At 44.6% G+C, this 17,926-nt stretch overlaps 1 protein-coding gene across 1 annotated transcript in view; it reads left to right on the top strand.

Moving 5' to 3' along the window:
- myo1b (myosin IB) overlaps positions 1-17,926 on the top strand; it is a 59,386-nt gene that overhangs the window by 22,300 nt on the left and 19,160 nt on the right. The window contains exons 4-13 of the mRNA XM_070975314.1: positions 4,140-4,234; positions 6,868-6,972; positions 8,458-8,504; positions 10,497-10,560; positions 12,485-12,583; positions 13,716-13,819; positions 15,409-15,556; positions 16,536-16,654; positions 17,174-17,260; positions 17,392-17,457. Of these exons, the coding sequence (XP_070831415.1) occupies positions 4,140-4,234; positions 6,868-6,972; positions 8,458-8,504; positions 10,497-10,560; positions 12,485-12,583; positions 13,716-13,819; positions 15,409-15,556; positions 16,536-16,654; positions 17,174-17,260; positions 17,392-17,457 (934 nt within the window). The remainder of the gene's footprint in view (positions 1-4,139; positions 4,235-6,867; positions 6,973-8,457; positions 8,505-10,496; positions 10,561-12,484; positions 12,584-13,715; positions 13,820-15,408; positions 15,557-16,535; positions 16,655-17,173; positions 17,261-17,391; positions 17,458-17,926) is intronic.

Here is a 17,926-nt window from a genome sequence, read left to right on the forward strand (position 1 = left end):
CCAGATCACACTGAGATCACAGGCTACTGTAATGCCACCCCCACCCCACCACCCCCCAATGCATACAAATACAAACACGTAACAGAAACATAGCTGGATTTAGCATCAAAGTACGGAACAGACTCGATCCATTTTAAGGCTGGAAAGCGAACAAAGTTGTCCTTTTAAAGTAAAAACTGAACTGAACTGAACTGAACGGTTTGTAAATGTGCTGCATGTCTGAATGAGGACGTGGCTAACAGCCTCTGAGGAAGATTATTATTATTTGCAGAAGACCTGTCATCTCGCAGTAGCTGGGTGGGCTGTGCTCCAGCCCATACATTACAGCTTCATTAGCATCTACAAATCACAACTTTAAAGGGTGCTGAATCTGCCCTCGGAGTACCCCACCCTTTTTGAGATTCAGGTCACGCTCTGCAGGCCCATCATCTCCTCCTGTGCCCCACTTACCAGAGGCTGGTAGTAAAAAGAACTGACTAGACTATTTTCTACTGCTTACCTCATGCCAGTGTGGCTTTGTGTTCACCGCTGCCACGTGCAAACCCAAATTACAGCCTGCAGGCAGATGTGAAGGGGAGGTGCCAAGCAGCGCTTATGGTCCAAGGCCTTATCCCAGCCTAACCCCGCACACACAGCTCAACACGCTGATCAGGGAGGCCTTTGGGATTTTGGTGCCTCGCTCACTGCTTCGTCTGCCTTTGATGGTGACCTTGGTACTTCATCATCATTTTGATTCCCACATTTGTGAAGTGGTACAGCCAGTTACCGTTCGTACTGCTTTCTTGGTCCTAATGATAGCACAGTGCTCTGCCCACAGGGGTGCACATTAATTGCAGTTCTGCTGTTTTTCTTGTACGTAGGAATAAAAATATAGATTAGTTTCTTCTGAGAGGTGGGTTGTGGCTTTTTTCTTTTTAAACATTTAAAACATGTAAATCATCTGCACTTGCACAGTTTTGGGTGTGGCCCCTCGCTTCTGCGGACTTCTATTCAGATTGTGATTATGCGATGGACATTTATATTCATATGACCAGCTCTGTGTGGGTGGGTGGGTGGGCGTCTGGCAAGGGACCTCCCACTCCTATTCTCCACCCCTCACCTTCTGGTGGTTCACCAGCCCCCCACCACTGGCCTCCTCTGGGGGCGCGATAATTGTGTGATGGTTTGGTCATTGTCAGGATCAGGTCAGGCAACACGAGTGTTTTCACAAAGCAGACATCTGCTGTGCTGTGCTGCCCTTTTCAACAGTGACGTAATGTCCACTGGCAAGCCTCATCCATACAAACGTGGTGTACAGGAAAGGGTTGGGGTTGGGCTGTGTGGGGGTGGGGATTTCAGAGCGAGAGGCTGGTGCTTTCACGGACAGAAAAAGATGATTTGCTGCAACTGAGGGCACCAAAACTGCAACATTGAAAGATCCTTGTAAAGTTTCCTTCTTTTTAACTAAGAGATTCATTTTTAAAATATTTTGAAACCTCCATTATTGACATTCATGTTGACATTGTTAGCTGTCTTCGGTCTCACTCTTTGCTCAGTTTCCTGGCTAATGTGGATCAGTGGAACGTGTACGAAACCAGGAGACATTGTATGATTTGCATCCCTGCCCTCTACAGTAGGCAGGGACGTCTTTTGCTTCACCTGTGTGCTCACCTGTGTGCACAGCGGACCTTTTAAGAGAGCTGGATCCAGCGTGGTCAGCCAGCTCCAGTTAAGGGCCAACTGTGGTACTCAAAGAAACTACAAAGCAGTCAGTCTGTTCACATGCATCCTTCTGTTATGCTACTAGATTGCAACAAGGCCAACTAAACAGGGGCCAGCCCCCATAGAAGTAGTACCTTTTAAAGTAAGTTCACAGGATAATTAACAAACCACATCAACTTGACCCAAAGGAATTTTTATGATAAGAAATTCAGCTTTAGTGTACCCCCCTTTTCCTGAGGGTTTGTTGGTGGAGGGCCCAAACTCACGGCTGATGAGGGAGAGGACTGGTTGCGGGGCTCCGTGGGCTCCGGTCCAAAACCATGTGTGATGGTGCAGAACCCTAAGCTCCATTAGCCAGCCTGAGCTTTAACTCTGTCTTGTGGCCTGGAATGCATTCATCTGGCTGTCCATCTCTGGCCCCCTCTCAGTCATGGCTTCTTTCTAGCAATCAGCTTCTTTTCAAATTGGAGGTCAGTGTTAGTTCAGTGTGTGATTATATGCTCCAAGTTCGTCTCCTCACCGCACTGCCTCCACTAATACATTCATCGCTGTACCCCAAATTAGACCGAGGCATTAGCTAGTTTTTCCACGTCTTGGTGTATTTGTGGAAGTTGGACTAGATAATAATCAAATTGCAGAATGTTGCAGCATAACCGCACAGCATACTTTAAATGCAGTCTGAACATCTCCCTGAGCAATCACTTTGAACCCTGTCTAACCAGTGCTTCAGCCTGCTGGTTGGCGCCACGCAACATTTTGATGTACAGTGTGCTTAAATTTGACAGCGTTGCCCCTACAAGTCGAGTAACGTCAGCAACTGCGCTCAGAGTTCGATATCCCATTTCAGACTCGGCTACGGAGCCCGTCAGTAGTGCCGTATGAAAACCACCGTCAGCATCTGTGAATGTCAGACATTCCTTCCTGCATTCATGTCTACCACATTTAGTGCATATAAATGCTTGATTAATGATATTACTCAGACCTGGGAGACTTGGAGTGCCCCCACCCTCCAGGCAAAGACCAAATTAGACACTGGGGAGAGACTATTTTGATGCATTCCTGCAAAATTACCTCAAGCTAGATTTACCCTGTGCTCAATGTGAAAGGTACAACTTAAAGACGTCGATCTTAGCTAGATGTTTAAAAAGCTGAGATTAAGCCCTTGATGGTTTTTAAGCTGGCAGTGTTGAGTTATATTTAAGACCCAGTCCACCTGTAGGGCTGGTAGGGATGCATTGTTGTGCTCAAGGGCACATCAGCAGGACGTTCTCCCCAGCTGCGTTACACTTTAGCCTCAGTTTCCCTCCTGTGATGGTCCTCCAGTACAGACGGTCTCTAAAAGACTCATTGTAACTTGCAGGACTCACCAGGGATGGAGGTCTTTACCTTGTCTCCAGCTAACTCAGCAGCAAAGACATTTTGGATGTGTCACAAGGTGCAATCACAGCTATTCCCAGACAGGGCTTTGGAAAAAATTCCTGAGTAATGAATGCTGAAGTACGGGGGGGGACGGGAGACGAAAGCTAATTTGTAGTCTCGTGTCCCGCTTACAGGAGAAAGTTTCAACATGGTTCTTGCAGCACTGTTCTGTGACTGTTTGCTCGCCAAATGGAAGCTGTAAAAAGCAATAGCTGCGGCCTCACCCTTTAGTGTTGCTTCTTTGTGGGTGTATCACACGAAATTACAGACCACTACGCCGCACAACATAAAAAGTTGTCATTGTGATATGGCCCTCACACCATCCACACCCTCCTCTCAAACCATCATAAGGGATTGTCTGCCTAAGGAGAACAAATAATATATTGTTCTGGAATCCAGTGGTGGTGGTGGGGGGGGGGGGGGCTGCAATCATCAGTCCCACTTTGCCATTGTATCACTGTCCTGGAATGTATGACAATAGGCTTCATGTTATAAAAGGCGCTCGTCTTTTTTCATTCACCAGTCCACTGAGGGTTATTTCACTTTCTCATTCACTAATTACATTATCCAAACACCTGCCAGCGTATGATTTGAGAAGATAAGATCATGTTTGTATAGAAACTGGAAAAAAAGCTAGTTTACATGAGGGGAAAAAATGCCTTTAAATGTTCCTTTTTTGTGTTTGAGTGCAGAAGCTTCAGCAGTGTTGATGCAGGAGCTAAGTTTAGGAAAAGAAGTAGGAAATCGTCTGTATTCCGCCCATCCAAGCCAAATCCCAACTGTGACCCGGCCAGTGTAGCTAAATAAAGCTGCTGTGGCTGTCCTACAGATGCGACCTAATTTCCAATAAAGCCACATGCTATTGATTAGGGCGGATGCCATGTGGTTTGGCACAGTAGCGTGCCGTTTCTCTGAACCACTGTCTCTACATCAGCCCCAGAATATCCCAGGAACTACTTGAAAATAAGGATATTATGTAACTTCTGACTCTAACTAACCCTGTGCTTTTTGTCTTGCAGCTATGCTTTGGCAGATGAGGCCTACCGTTCACTGAGGGACCAGGACAAGGACCAGTGCATCCTCATCACAGGGGAGAGCGGGGCTGGGAAAACTGGTAAGTGGCCAAATGCTAACTTTTTTTTTAGCTCAGCGTCTGTTTGTTCCAGGGGAAATGTGTCTCATGATGATCACCCTGTGTCACATACACAGTTACCAGTTATCCCTGGCACTAACACACACCTTAAGGCTACAGGTATCAGTAATGCATCAGTTCCCAACATGAACTTGGAAAGTTCATAATATATCAGAAGCCAAGGAAATTTAAAAAAACACTTAAAAATCATCAAGAAGAGTAAACATGTTACTCAGTACTCAGCCAGGAGATCCCTGCAGGGTTGAAATCTATCATCTTATTGTCTTGTGTGTTCAGCTCTTCTTGTTTGAGGCGCTGAACAAAAGTTTGTGTGACTCGTAGTCAAAACTTCTTCTACAGGCCGCTGTGAGATAAAGGTTGTTGTGTATAAGGCCTCAGTGCAGATTCAGATCAGGTGTGCCTGTATGAAAGGCAGCTTGATGACACATGAAAGTCATGTTGCCACATGAAAGGTGACAGTAACTCCTGGTTTGCTGACGCTCCTTTTGCAGTCGACATCCACACTTCCCAGCGAAGAAACTTAAAAGCTAATACCAGACTGTGCGTTGGACTAAAAATATTAAATATAGCTTGCTGGTGCTAGAGGCATCTGTGTCCCCCGGCCCTTTATTTCTGTTCAGTTTTTATGATGGTGAGGCCATGTTCTGGTGCAGTTTCACATACCTTACAGAAACTCAAGAGGAATGGAATTTCCTGGTCTCTGTTGGCAGCACAGTGTCGCAGGTAAAAGCCATGTTGAACTGGCAGAGCAAGTGTGGGAAAGCAGTTTGAATCTACCCATAAAATACCTTGCCGTACAGTAAAGACACAGACATACATTCATATGTAGAACTGTAAATCTTGGCCCTCAAACTGTTTTTTCATGAGTCCTCTCCAAAAGCATTTATAGCACCGGACTTGATGTTGGTGAGGATCTCACTGTCGGCTTCGAACCCAGAAAATTGTCATCTACCACACTTGACTTGCATGTGTTCAACAGGCTTTAAGTGTGGGAGTGATGTGTAATTACAGTGTCCATTTGGTTCCAATTAAAACTGGCCATGTGGCTTTAATCAAGGCGTGGGCGATGCTGAAAAAAATATTATATTAACGTTAGCTATCACAGCGTTATCTCTGTGTGGAATATTTAATAAAGCCCTGTGTATCATACAACAATAAATCGTGCTTTGTCCCATTATCTGTCTCTATGCATGTATGGCTGTCCCCTCCTTTATTTTTAACCTCTCACCCAACCCCCCCTTTATCTCATAACTAGTAACACACATGCATTTATATACTACAGCACTGACACCATATCATTTGCCTGTTTGCTGTTTTCATGCTGTGGATGGTTTAGAACTGTTTGCTACATTGATCTCAGATTCCACAACATGACTTTCCCCAAAGCGCTTTGGTGGCAAACATCAAGAGCCACACAACTATTTTAACAAAAGCAGCTGTCAACACAGTGCGAAACAATGAAAAGCACAGTTTGGCAGATCATGTCTTGCATGATGCACTCGCCTCTGCTCGGGCCCTCTCATGTATATTAAAAACCCCACTCCCAAGAAGCTGCTCAGCCAAGTCGAGGAGATAAATTTGGATTTCGCTAATCTCATCGGCCCCCGAAGCTTCGCAGTGGAATGAGGCCGTCAAAAATGCGCCTACCCCATCGATATGGGTCATTGGCATTCACGTCTGGCTGGGGGTCTTCCTGTGCTCTGTCTTGCTGCGTCAGTCGCTGTGGAGCTGTGACGAGCATTATCATCAGATGCCAGCATAGCGCACAGGAGACATAACATAGTCCTGCTTTTGGCGAGAGATGACTAAGGAAGTTTATTTTGCCACCGTTGGAGATAAAAATGAAAAAGATCATCCGGTGCATACCTTGTTACTCAGCTAAGCAGCCACTCTTGATCTCTGCTTTATTTATTTATTTTTTTTTTTTTGCACACCTTCCTATACCATGACTAACTGCATGAGCGTGTCTGGAGCTGTTTGCACATCAGGCTCATCAGCAGTCTGCACCAGCAGCTACTGTCGAGCTCTGTTCTATCCCTTCTTGGCACATCACACACATCATCAGTTCTGGGTCACTGTCATCTCGCCGGACGCCAGAGATGATCCATGCCAGCAGTCATCCTACGAGGCATGTCACTTGTTTAAGACGGCTCAAGATGCCGTTTGAGCCCGTGTCCCGTTGCTCATCCAGAAAATTATTTTTGGGAACATGCTTCACTCACAACACTCTCCGAGTCTGTCAGATCAGCTCGGGTTCTAACATGAGAAGTGGATGAACGGGGATCATCTCTGTCACTCATGTTCCTTCAGTACATCCTCTTGGTTCCCACTGAAATCAGTCATTTGAATGATGATAACATGATGCAATAATGGTCACCGTCGGCTAAGCAAAGCGGGTCTCATTACGAAGCCTCCTCCTCTGCTCTGTGCCCCAGACTATGCATGATCCACACCCTGTCCTGATGGGTGTCAGGGGGGGATGAGGTAAGGGGATTTTTATGGGGAATGGTGGGCTGGCTGGGCACGTTGCACTTGTTCCTCAGTCATGTCTAGCATGGGCTTCAACCTAATATTTATCTGTGTGTGTGTTCCAGAGGCCAGTAAGCTGGTGATGTCATATGTGGCAGCGGTGTGTGGGAAGGGCCAGGAGGTGAATAAGGTCAAGGAGCAGCTGCTGCAGTCCAATCCTGTCCTGGAGGGTGAGTGAGCGCCATTCACACTCGAGCTGCGTCCCATTTCAGGGGCTGGGTCGTCTGAAGTTCACGTTCGAAGACTGAATCTGCACACAGGTTGACAGCGCTGTTCAAAATGCAGCCGACAGAAGCAGCCTTCTTTTGGAAGACGTGAATGATTTATAGTAGCAGCCCTCAGCTACCTGTCATGGTGCATTAGATAGTTGTTAAACTGAGTTTTATGATAATCTTTGATGTTTTTACTTTAGTTTTGGAATGCATAATGACCAGAAAAATACATGTAATCACTGCAGACGTCCTGATAGTTAGCTATCCAACCCACTAAGTCACACAGCAGCTACAAAACACAACTTTTAGGTGCAGCACGTATACACTGACGAACGCATAAACATGGAAATTGTTCTGTCACAGACAAGTAAACTGATCAGCGCACTAACTTCAGGGGTCCTATAAATACTGTTTAACACCCTCATTTTATTTCCTCAACTTCTCCTCAGTACACCACACGCCCACACACACACACACACACACACACACACACACACACACACACACACTCACTGACTGTCTCATTCCCACCGCTCACTGCTGGCACAGGAACAGCTGTATTTTAATTGGGGGCAGTGAACAGGAAATGCCCGTGAATGATGAAGCTGTATGCCCGAGTTGAGTCGCTGCAGAAAGACTGCACATCTGCAAGAGTTTAGCTCCTGCCGGTCTAATTGCTAAAATGCTTGAAAAAAGGGAGGCTGGTAAAGGGGGAGCACAGTTACGCTGCTCACATTTGTCAGAGTGATGCTTGCTCTCCTGATTCCTTCAGTCTTTATTGGCTTCTTCACCACCCTCTGGTTTTTGCTGTGATTCCTCTCCCCTTCTCAACGGTAGACTCAGACACACTTTAATCCGCTTTTATCAGCAATCAAGCACTTATGCTAATAGCGCCGCGTTGCATGACACATTGATAGCATTTTAATGGAGAAATGTGGTTCGAGGTGAATTGCGAGGGGCTCAGGATTGGGAAGTATTGTTCTGAAAGGATAACACATTAAACGAGGCCGGCGTACGCACACGTGCTTGTGATGCATTTAACGTGCTCGCACACCAAAAATCACACTTGACAACATTGTGTTTGAACATCATGTTTGTTATTGTTTGTTCATAAGCAGTGGCACATATTGAAGCACTTTGACCCAAATGCGGTGCCACAGCAAGGTTCAGTCCTCGCTAAGGCCGGGAAGCCCTGGTGCTTTGCTTAATCCACGCAGTATTACGAGGCTTCATCAGTAATGGCTTTGACGTCCAGCCCCGATATGATTGACAGCTAGCTGGAAAGAGACACAATGCTAAGGATCATTAATAACGTTTGGAATTTCTGTGAGCAATCTTTGATTAGCTTTAAAATGTTAGCTATAACTTTCTAATGGATGTCATTAATGATGCATTGATTGCACTGGTTTCATCATGTCTCATTATGATTTTCCTCCCTTTCAGCCTTTGGAAACGCCAAAACAGTGAGGAATGACAACTCTTCTAGATTTGTAAGTATCCTCTTCAGAAGCGATAAAGAACCAGTGTCGCTTAATTAGATGATTGCACCTCTAACGAGGCCTCATTTGTGAAATGTTATGCATAGCTTGGATGTTTTCGTTCAGACTTCATTCAGGCTGGTGGATAATCCAGCACTTTGATCTGTGTTTTTCCTTCACCCCAGGGTGTTTCTCAATTCCCTACTTTTGTGTCCTTCTCTGTATTTCTTTTAATTCCTGTATGGATTGAATTTCTCATTCACAGACTTGCGTCAGTCTGGCTCTTGAACTTCTTGAATTAAATTAAACTTGGAGTAGGCTCGACAGTGTTATCGTAGCTTATTTTCCTCACCTCTCATGACAGTGATTCTGCTGAACCAGAATGTCTGCTGCTGCATTTAACATAGTTTAGTCAAAGGTGCAGATATATTACTACTGTTATAATGTGGTTTGAAGCTCACGAGATGTCAAGGCATATGTCTCCTATAGACACATGTCCTCGGGAAGCGATGCTTGCTGCCACAAGTTTCACAACAATATCGTGAGACAAACTCAAAGGAAGACATTTCAGCCGCGTGTGTTCTGCTATCTTTGCTATATCTATACCTTCCATGCAATGCCTCAGTTACAGCAGGCGTTGCACGCTTGATGTATTGCACTCGCTCATGTGAGATGGCCTGTAAACGCTCTTTCAGTACAGCATACAGGACAAGGCCTTTGACCTACACTGCTGTTCATCAGCTGCAGAGTGCAGCCAAACGCCAGGACAGACCAAGCACACTGACCTGTGAGCGTTCACTCGCCCAGAGAGCATCGTCTTTTTTCTGTAAATTCTCTGCTCATCTGTCAGTTGAACAAAATAGCACTAGCCTGTGCGACCTACTGCGGTTTGAGAATGAGGAAGCGTAGGAAATCCCTATGGAAGATATCATCACCAGAATGATTCAGCGTCCGCGTCGCTCTTTGAACTGATGGACCCAAATCCAGAAAACATGTTATTTCCAGGTAGTGGCATTATGATAAGGACACGGTGTGTTTTGTTTTCCCAACATGGCATCCTCACACTTTCTGTATTTTGTGAGATGATTCAGCCGCAGCGCCCTGCTTCATGACATCACATTGAACCCCTTGCTTTCATGCTAATTTGTTCATTTAGCAGTAAATTCTGCAAACAGTGAGTGAGATTATCTGAAGAACTTCCAGCACATCCAAAAGTGTAATTGCAACGTACTGTCCTGGTGCCATACGATTGAAGGGTTTATTTGATGGAAACTGGTTATACTGGCCAGCAGCAGCTAGCAGGCTAACTGCCAGTGTACTTTCCTAACCCCGGTTTTAGATTTCCTTTTCCCACTGTATTCAATCATCTACCTACACTGGTGAATACGCACACATGCCAGCGCCTGGACTTGGAGTTGTAGCAGGCGGTATTATAAAGGATTATGCCCATGATCTGTTTATATTTAGGTAACCTTGGCATAAACCTCTAGACAAAGACCTCAGGCCTCCCCACAAGATACCAGTTCATCAGAGCTCCATCAGTTTATCAGAGAAGCATGAATCAAACTGTCACTTTCTTTTTGCTGAGTGCAGCGGGCTTATTGAGCTTGGCTGGAGCCCACTCACCAGTAGAGTCTGGCCTGTTCTGAGGACATGATGCTATTAATACATCAGAGGAAAGAGGGGGGGAATCAAACACACAGGACTCTTATGTTCTAACTCCAAGTTTCAGACAGAAGGAGAGAGGGGGGCCTGAAATGGTTTGTTTTAGTCGTCCAATAGAAAGAACTTGGCCGGGGGGGGGGGGACTTTCCTTCCACAGAGGCCGTCTGTTTCATTCTAGTTTATTCTTTGTAGCTGGTGCTGTATTGTAACTAGAATGGGTGTGTGAAGGCATCTTCACTGCAGAAATTACTGAAGTCATGAGCTGCGTCTTGCATCCAGCTCACAGTGTGTATTAACATGACATGAGTTCAGTTCTAACCGCTGCGCTCTGATCCACAGGGAAAGTACATGGACATTGAGTTTGACTTCAAAGGAGATCCTCTGGGTGGAGTCATCAGCAACTGTGAGTGGTACCGAGATGAAAATGCCCTTAAAATGTAAAATATTTCTACATCTTTATGCAGAATTGCACACGACGTGTTTCCTTGGTATTTATCATATTAGTCCAAATTTGTCTTCTTGTCCTTATCAACCTGACACTGTTTGCACATTATCGAGTTAGAGGCTTCAGTCAAACACATTTGTTCTTCTTCAAGCGCAGTTTAAGAGGCAATTCAAATTGTACATTTATGGTACAGTTGGACATTCTTTAAAAGCCTTAAAACTGATGAACGCTTAATTGAAACCAATCTCGCTCCCGGCATGAACAAAACGCTGACTCTGACTGACACAGCTCTTTCCCCTGTTTTGGCTTTATCTTGCCTCTATTCACATTGTTTTGTCTGCGCTGACTTCTGCGCCGGAGGTCACAGAAACAAAGAGAGGAGCTGATGGCCAAACGCACAAATGAACCTCTGTCTGCTGGCCTGGGTTAGTCCGACACAAGGCTGTGTCTGTGAAGACAGAGCCACTGACATGTGACTGCTTCAGACGGAGCTGGCTGGCTGGCTGGCCGGCCGGCTAGACAGATGGTTGAGGATGTTCTTGCGGGGCAAGCCTGAATGGATTTCTCTTCACCTCTCAGCTCATTATTTTTGCCTTAATTGTACATCCTTCAAGCCCTCAGCGCTTCCTCCAACTGAGATGAGATAGCTGTAATTTTTGAAAAGCCAATTCTCAGTAGCTTTGGTAATGACAGAGTGGTAAGAAGTTTTTGGCAGCCAAACACCCGAAGCCGTTAGTCAAAACATAACAGGATATTGTTCCCACTTTAATGTGCGTTTGCTTATCTCTGGGAGAGGGAACATGTTGTGAACAGAGCATGCAATAAATGCCCTTCAGGATGCTTCACTGTGCAAAATGTAGAGCTTTAAAAAGCAATAACGAGATGACTGAACGGTTTGCCTGGACACAACATGAAAGGTCACTTCAGTCCCCCGAGGATGAGAATAATGACAGACTCTACACAAAAGTAGAAAGGAAAAATGGGGCCAAATATATTAAAAACATTAAATATGTCTGCATCTTTGATCACAGCTCTGTAGTGCTGCTTCCAGCCCCTCAGTCATGGGTGCTGTATTATTGATGCGCTGGCTCTTATTGAGGCACTTATATGATTTGAGGCCAGCGGTTGCTGCAGATTCGCAGTCAGCCTGATCCTCCGCTGACTCTGACAACCTCAGGCCTCTCTGTAGGGCTCTCCAGTTAGGTGCTTGCACTGTATCTACAGATGCAGTGCAAAGTGGCACTTCTGTCCTCTCAGCACCCACAGACCGGTGAGTCAGTGTTTTGAAGTCGAAAGGCTGACGAAGCCAGGAGCAGCTCTCTTCCACAGCGCTCACTTCAGTGCAACATAAACTCTCAAGTCGCCTAAAATAAGATGTTTTCTAACCACGCAAATTGAACGCTGTTATCCAGTCGGACTGACGAGTGAAGAGGATGTCAAGCAGCCTCAGATGCTGAACTCTGCAGGCGGTCTTAAATTAAATCATACTCAGTCTAATGCGGTGAGCCGATGATGGGCCCCCTTTTAATCAGGTACTGCTGCACTTGGTCGGTAGCCCAGAAGAAAGGGCTGACATTTGATATTCTTATTTGGTGTCTTCCTCACACACTTCCTGTGGTGTGTGTGTATACTCACAAATAATTACCAGCACTGGCTTGGTCACTTTGGTAACTTAAATATAGACAGTAGTTTGAACCAGGAACCCCTCCGAGCTCCACAGAGATGTCAGGCTTCCTTAATGCTTCATGTCAGCCCCATATTTACTACTCAAGGACACCTCAGTGAGTCACCGCAGCAGCACGGCCTGTGAAGAATATTGTCAGGAAATGACTTTTTGTCATCATATGTCATTGTTTCCTTTTGCCGTCCTTTGCTCTTTTAGATCTGCTGGAGAAGTCACGCGTGGTGAAACAGCCAAGAGGGGAGAGGAACTTCCACATCTTTTATCAGCTCTTGTCTGGAGCCTCTGATGACACACTCAGTAAGTGTTTAAAAAAAATGGGTGCTGCTTAGAAGCATCAGTGTAGTTTTTTTTAAATGTGTGCAGATAGGGACAGACTTAACTTGAAGATTAAAGGGCTCCTGGATCTGAGAGAAACCATAATTTTGAAATACTGTAAAATTGAAATCCACCCTTCTTATCAGCCCAAACCGCAAACTGGGGCTGAAATATATTTAGCCTGTTTGCCTGGAATAATTTCTGGTCTCAGAATATACACATCCCTACACACAGGAAGTAATAAATCAGACATCACAGTAGCGAGTGAGCGGTCTTGACCAGAGGAAACGAGACTCGCCATTGTTGTTGTTTTGATTTAGGTGCTGTACACCAGACTGGTGCGGTTAACATGAGCATGGAGTTTGTGGTCCTTTATTTTAGGGTTTTGGATTTCATGTTTTCATTGACTTCTTCTTAACTGTCTTCTGGAAGCAGCAGCACGCCGTTCCTCGCGCCGAAGCCTCGCATAAATATTTTGCAGCCGGATTGCAGCTGCGCGAACACATGGCTGATGCATTAATGACCCAATCTTCCTGCCTAACAAACAGCACTGAGAACAAAGACTAGCCGTGAAACCTGTTCCCTCTATTTGCTTTTCTGTGGACACAGGGCATTGTTTTATGTCCTGAACACAGGAGAACAATATAATGGTCATTGACTCTGGAGCACACACATCAGAGGGCCCTGATTCAGCTGTAGCTAATGCATCCACTAATGAAATCCGACACATGCGCCCACGAGAGGAATAGATTTCTTTGCTACCAGATATGGGGGCTTTTAAGGGAGCCATTTGATCTTCCAGAATAATGTCGGCAGCAGCGAGAGCCTTCACTGTGCAGAAATATTGGTTGGATTGCCTGAAGGTTGGACAATTTGTGTGTCTCCCGTTTGACCCTTTGCACCTCAGAGTGCTTTTTTTCTTTGTCTCGGTCGTTGAAGAATGCGGCTTAAAATCATCCTCACGAGATTGTGTGTGAGGCTTTTTTTAATCGGGCACCTCCCAGCTTTGAATGTGTAACTTGCATTTTCTGTTAATAAGCCTTAAATTCCCTTTAGAGAACTTGCTGTAAGCAAATGTGGTTTAAATAGCAACCACATGTTTTGTGTGCCACAGAGAAGCTGAAGCTGGATCGGGACTTCAGCAAGTACAACTACCTGAGCCTGGACTCTGCTGTGGTCAACGGGCTGGATGATGCGGCCAGCTTCAGGACAGTCAGAGTGAGTAGACATAATTCCAGCTGATATTTTAAGTAACCCCAAATAACGCCACGTCCTGATTGGTTTTCGACACCGCGAATGGACTCACAAAAACCAGACAAGCAAGAACTCATCGCAAGCAGCGGCACGCCCCAGTGGCGGTCAGCTCCAGCTTTCCTTTGTTGCATCATGCTCAGTTAATCTAAATCCCGTACAAAGGGTAGAGCCAATCTCTCAATCTTCCTCCTTATCTCCAGGACATAACAAAGTGCCTCAGTGCAGATTATAAAAGTCACTCGTCCTGATCGTGAAAAAAAACCAAGATTCCCTCCCACCTGTTGCAAAACCAGGTGAACTTTGAACTGAACTTGAAAGTGAGGAACAACCTCAACTGTTAAAATCTGGGAAATTCCATGTGCAGCGTTCGACAAAATGTAACAACAGTGCTTCCACTTATGATAGCACATTTCTTTGAGGAAAACCAGATGCTTCCTTTTATTTAACGAATTTGTGCACAGACATGCAAGATCTTGTCTGCATGTGCAGTGCCTCCTCTGTTCATCCTGCGCATGATGTTGTGTCTACAGTGTAAGAGACTGTTTCTACAGCGCTCTATTGTTCTCAGCCCAGCTCCAGCATGCTCCGCTCGGCTACTGTATAAGCCTCTGCAGCCCGCTATGTCACATCCTACTTTACTTGTTCCCTTGCATTCACATCCTGCTTCTCATCACCTCTCACATTGAGTTTTCACAGTATTCCCCATACAGCTGCATTTCACCACCGGAAACACAAGAGGACATTCCCTCTAAACAATGAGTCCCCCCTCATGGCCTTGTCTGTTACACAACCAAAGATGGCCACACGTTCGTCCCTTATACAGTCAGTTCAATGTCAAGTTTAACGTTTAGAATTGTGTCTTAATTATTGTAAGTTTAATTTCAACAAATATGAAAGCAAAGAGCATAAAGCTGTGGGTTTTAACACAGTGATCTCACGCACTTCATTAATTATCTGTTCTGTCAGCTTTGTGAATCAGGTTTCTAGTATGATTGACTAAGACTGAGTTCAAGATATTTAAACATCCAGTTGGGTAATATCCAGTTTTTTATGGGTACATTGAGCTGATATGTTTTATGAGTTCTTGCTTGTCTCATCTTTTCTTGGCACCCTTATCTATTATGTAAATCAAATGCACTCTGAGTTTATCTTGGAGTCCCTACAATAGAAACTTCAGTCTGAAGAGAGAGTTCTCTTGAGTGAAACGTTAAAAAGACGCTGATCTGGTCAGCTTTTTGACTGGTGCAGCTCTGCCTTGTTCACTCTGTTTTCTTATTTAACCTCTAACCTAACCTCTTTCCTATTCCAGTCTGCATAAATACAGCTTAACAATTAACAAATTGTGCGTTGAACTTGCGTAGCCGTTTTTGTCAAATTCATCATCATGACAACACCAGTTAGCTGCAACAAAAATGTCTCCGTCTTGCTGAAGCGGTGTGTCACATTACAAAGCATTTATAGCTCAGTTCCCTTTTCCAGCCCAGCGTCCATGTTTCTTAGTAAGATTCAGCAGCATCAGCCGATCTGTGACTCATCCCTGTTTGCCCTCCCAGAATGCCATGCAGATCGTGGGCTTCATGGAGGACGAGATGCAGTCGGTGCTGCAGTTGGTGGCGGCCGTGCTGAAGCTTGGCAACATCGAGTTCAAGCCGGAGTCGCGCAATAACAGCACAGACGAGAGCCGCATTAAAGACAAAAACGGTGAGGTTGACAGACGACGGAAAAGATGCAGAGTCCCCTTCATGAAAATGATCCTGTCTGATCCTTTCATAATACACTTCCACCTCAGTTTGAATGATTTGGCAGGATGATGCAGGTGACACCTGGCTGCCATCTGGCTGTTCAGTCGTGATTAGATAAATATCAGACAAGCTGAATAATTGAATTAATTCATTTTTTGTGTTTTGATTCTGAAAATTTCTTGAGAATAGTTTAAACTTTTACACATCAGCCTGATGTCAATCCACTGCCCCCTGTTGGCTGCTATGATCTCCTCTGCAGGAGTCCCCACCAAATGCATATTTGTATTTTCCAATTTGCATAACAAGAGCTGTCTGTGTTGTCACTCCCACAGCTGTTCTCTTTAGGCAAATATTGCATTTGCATATTTCTCTCCATGACAGTGTCATGATCCACCTTAGTGCCACTTTTATAAACAAAATGCTCATGTTATTATTTGGGATGCATCACTGGCTTGTTGCGATCATATTGCCTCTTATGCTCCCATTTTTCAAGGTAACTTTTTAGCAGTCTTCCATGTCTACCAGTGAGATGTCACCAAGGCCATATGTAATTAGTCCATAGATATTGACACATAAGGTTAATGTTTTCTCCTGTACTTCACTAAATTAAAATTCATTGAGATGAAATTGAGATTGATATTTATCTAGTATATAATCACAAGAGGTTTAAAATTGCAATTAAGTCACTCTAAAGTATGACAGTGACCGCAATCTAAAATTTTCCGTTAGGATTGAGGATCATTTTAGTGAAATATAGAGGTAGTGATTAAATCTTGAAAGTCTTTTATCATTGTTACTACGTGATCTGCCAGCTTCATGTTTATTTGCAACATTAAGTATAGAAGAAGAATAACGATCAGGTCAGAATTTTGTCCTTTTCCTTTGATTCCTGCTGAAGTGGTTTGTTTATTGTCGCTGTTTTTGGTATGTGTTTGCAGATCTGAAAGAGATGTGTGAGCTGCTGGGGATCGAACAGTCAGTGCTGGAACGAGCGTTCAGCTACCGCACAGTGGAAGCAAAGCTGGAGAAAGTGTCCACAACCCTGAACGTGGCCCAGGTCAGAGGGAATGTTACTGTCGTAATCCGTCTTGCACCAGTTATACCATTGCATAGCTGCCCTGCTTGTATTGACATTAACACACACGCACACACTCATGGTGCATAAAAAGATAAAGGGCCATTTCTTCCCCCTGACTTGCTCCTCTAGCTGCCGACTCTCATCCATCTCAATGCTACATGAAAACCTCTCCATTATAGATAAGCTCTGTTCCTCCTGGAAATTCAAATGTAGGTCATATTTGAGGGGTTAGCGAGTTCACTCAGACTGTTCATGTAACATGGATGCTGCAAACATGATTCCTGTGTGTCCAAAAGCCGAAGAGGAAAAGGCTCCGAGAGTTCACCGCAGAATAGTTGGCGTTTCTTTGAAACGTGAATGCACTCTATGTTTGTGGAGGTCGTTCTTCTTTTCCCACGTATTTAGAAACTCAAGTATTTTCAAGGACTCTAACGTGTTGTGTGTGCTGAGATGTAGTGAAAATGAATTGATGCACCACTAACGTGTGTTTATTTACAGGCCTACTACGCCCGAGACGCCCTTGCCAAAAATCTATACAGTCGTCTGTTTAGCTGGCTAGTCACAAGGATCAACGAAAGCATCAAAGTAAGTAATGTCCACAGTCTTATTTTCTTTCATTTCAGTTGATTTAATCAATCATTCTGTTTTCAGACTAGCAGCACTCCACCGGCATGATACAGTATATTGCTAATATTGATAATATTGTCTCCCTGCAGGCACAAACAAAAGCTCGCCACAAGGTCATGGGTGTGCTCGACATCTACGGGTTTGAGATATTTGAGGTAAGACAAACGGCTGATCGAACCTGCTGTCCCTCCTCTGATAAGCCACAAGGACAGAGTCTGACCATTCAAACGTTTTATTGCATTTAAAAGGATTTTGCCCAGGGCTGTTTACATGCGTGGTTTGGTACCTGTGAGGAGCTTATCAACAGTAACTAAGGGCTGATAAAACCACATTGAGATCAGATTAGTTCAGCTTTATTGCTCCACGGAGGGAAATTATTTTTGGTGCCAGTGTGCTGGTTTCTGTTGGTTTCTTTGTAGATAAAAGAGCTTGGTCTGTACCAGCTCTATATGGAAAGTGTCCTGAGACAACTTCTGTTGTGATTTGGCGCTATACAAATAAAACTGAATTGAATTGAATTGCTTCCAACACTAAAATCAGCATTTCACAGTAGATAAGTGGCCACAACATTAAGGAAGTGCTCAATACAAAGCAAAAAACACATATTCTGAACACATCATATAC

This window comes from Chaetodon trifascialis, chromosome 12 (assembly GCF_039877785.1).
Source record: "Chaetodon trifascialis isolate fChaTrf1 chromosome 12, fChaTrf1.hap1, whole genome shotgun sequence".
NCBI classification, from domain to species: Eukaryota; Metazoa; Chordata; class Actinopteri; order Chaetodontiformes; family Chaetodontidae; genus Chaetodon; species Chaetodon trifascialis.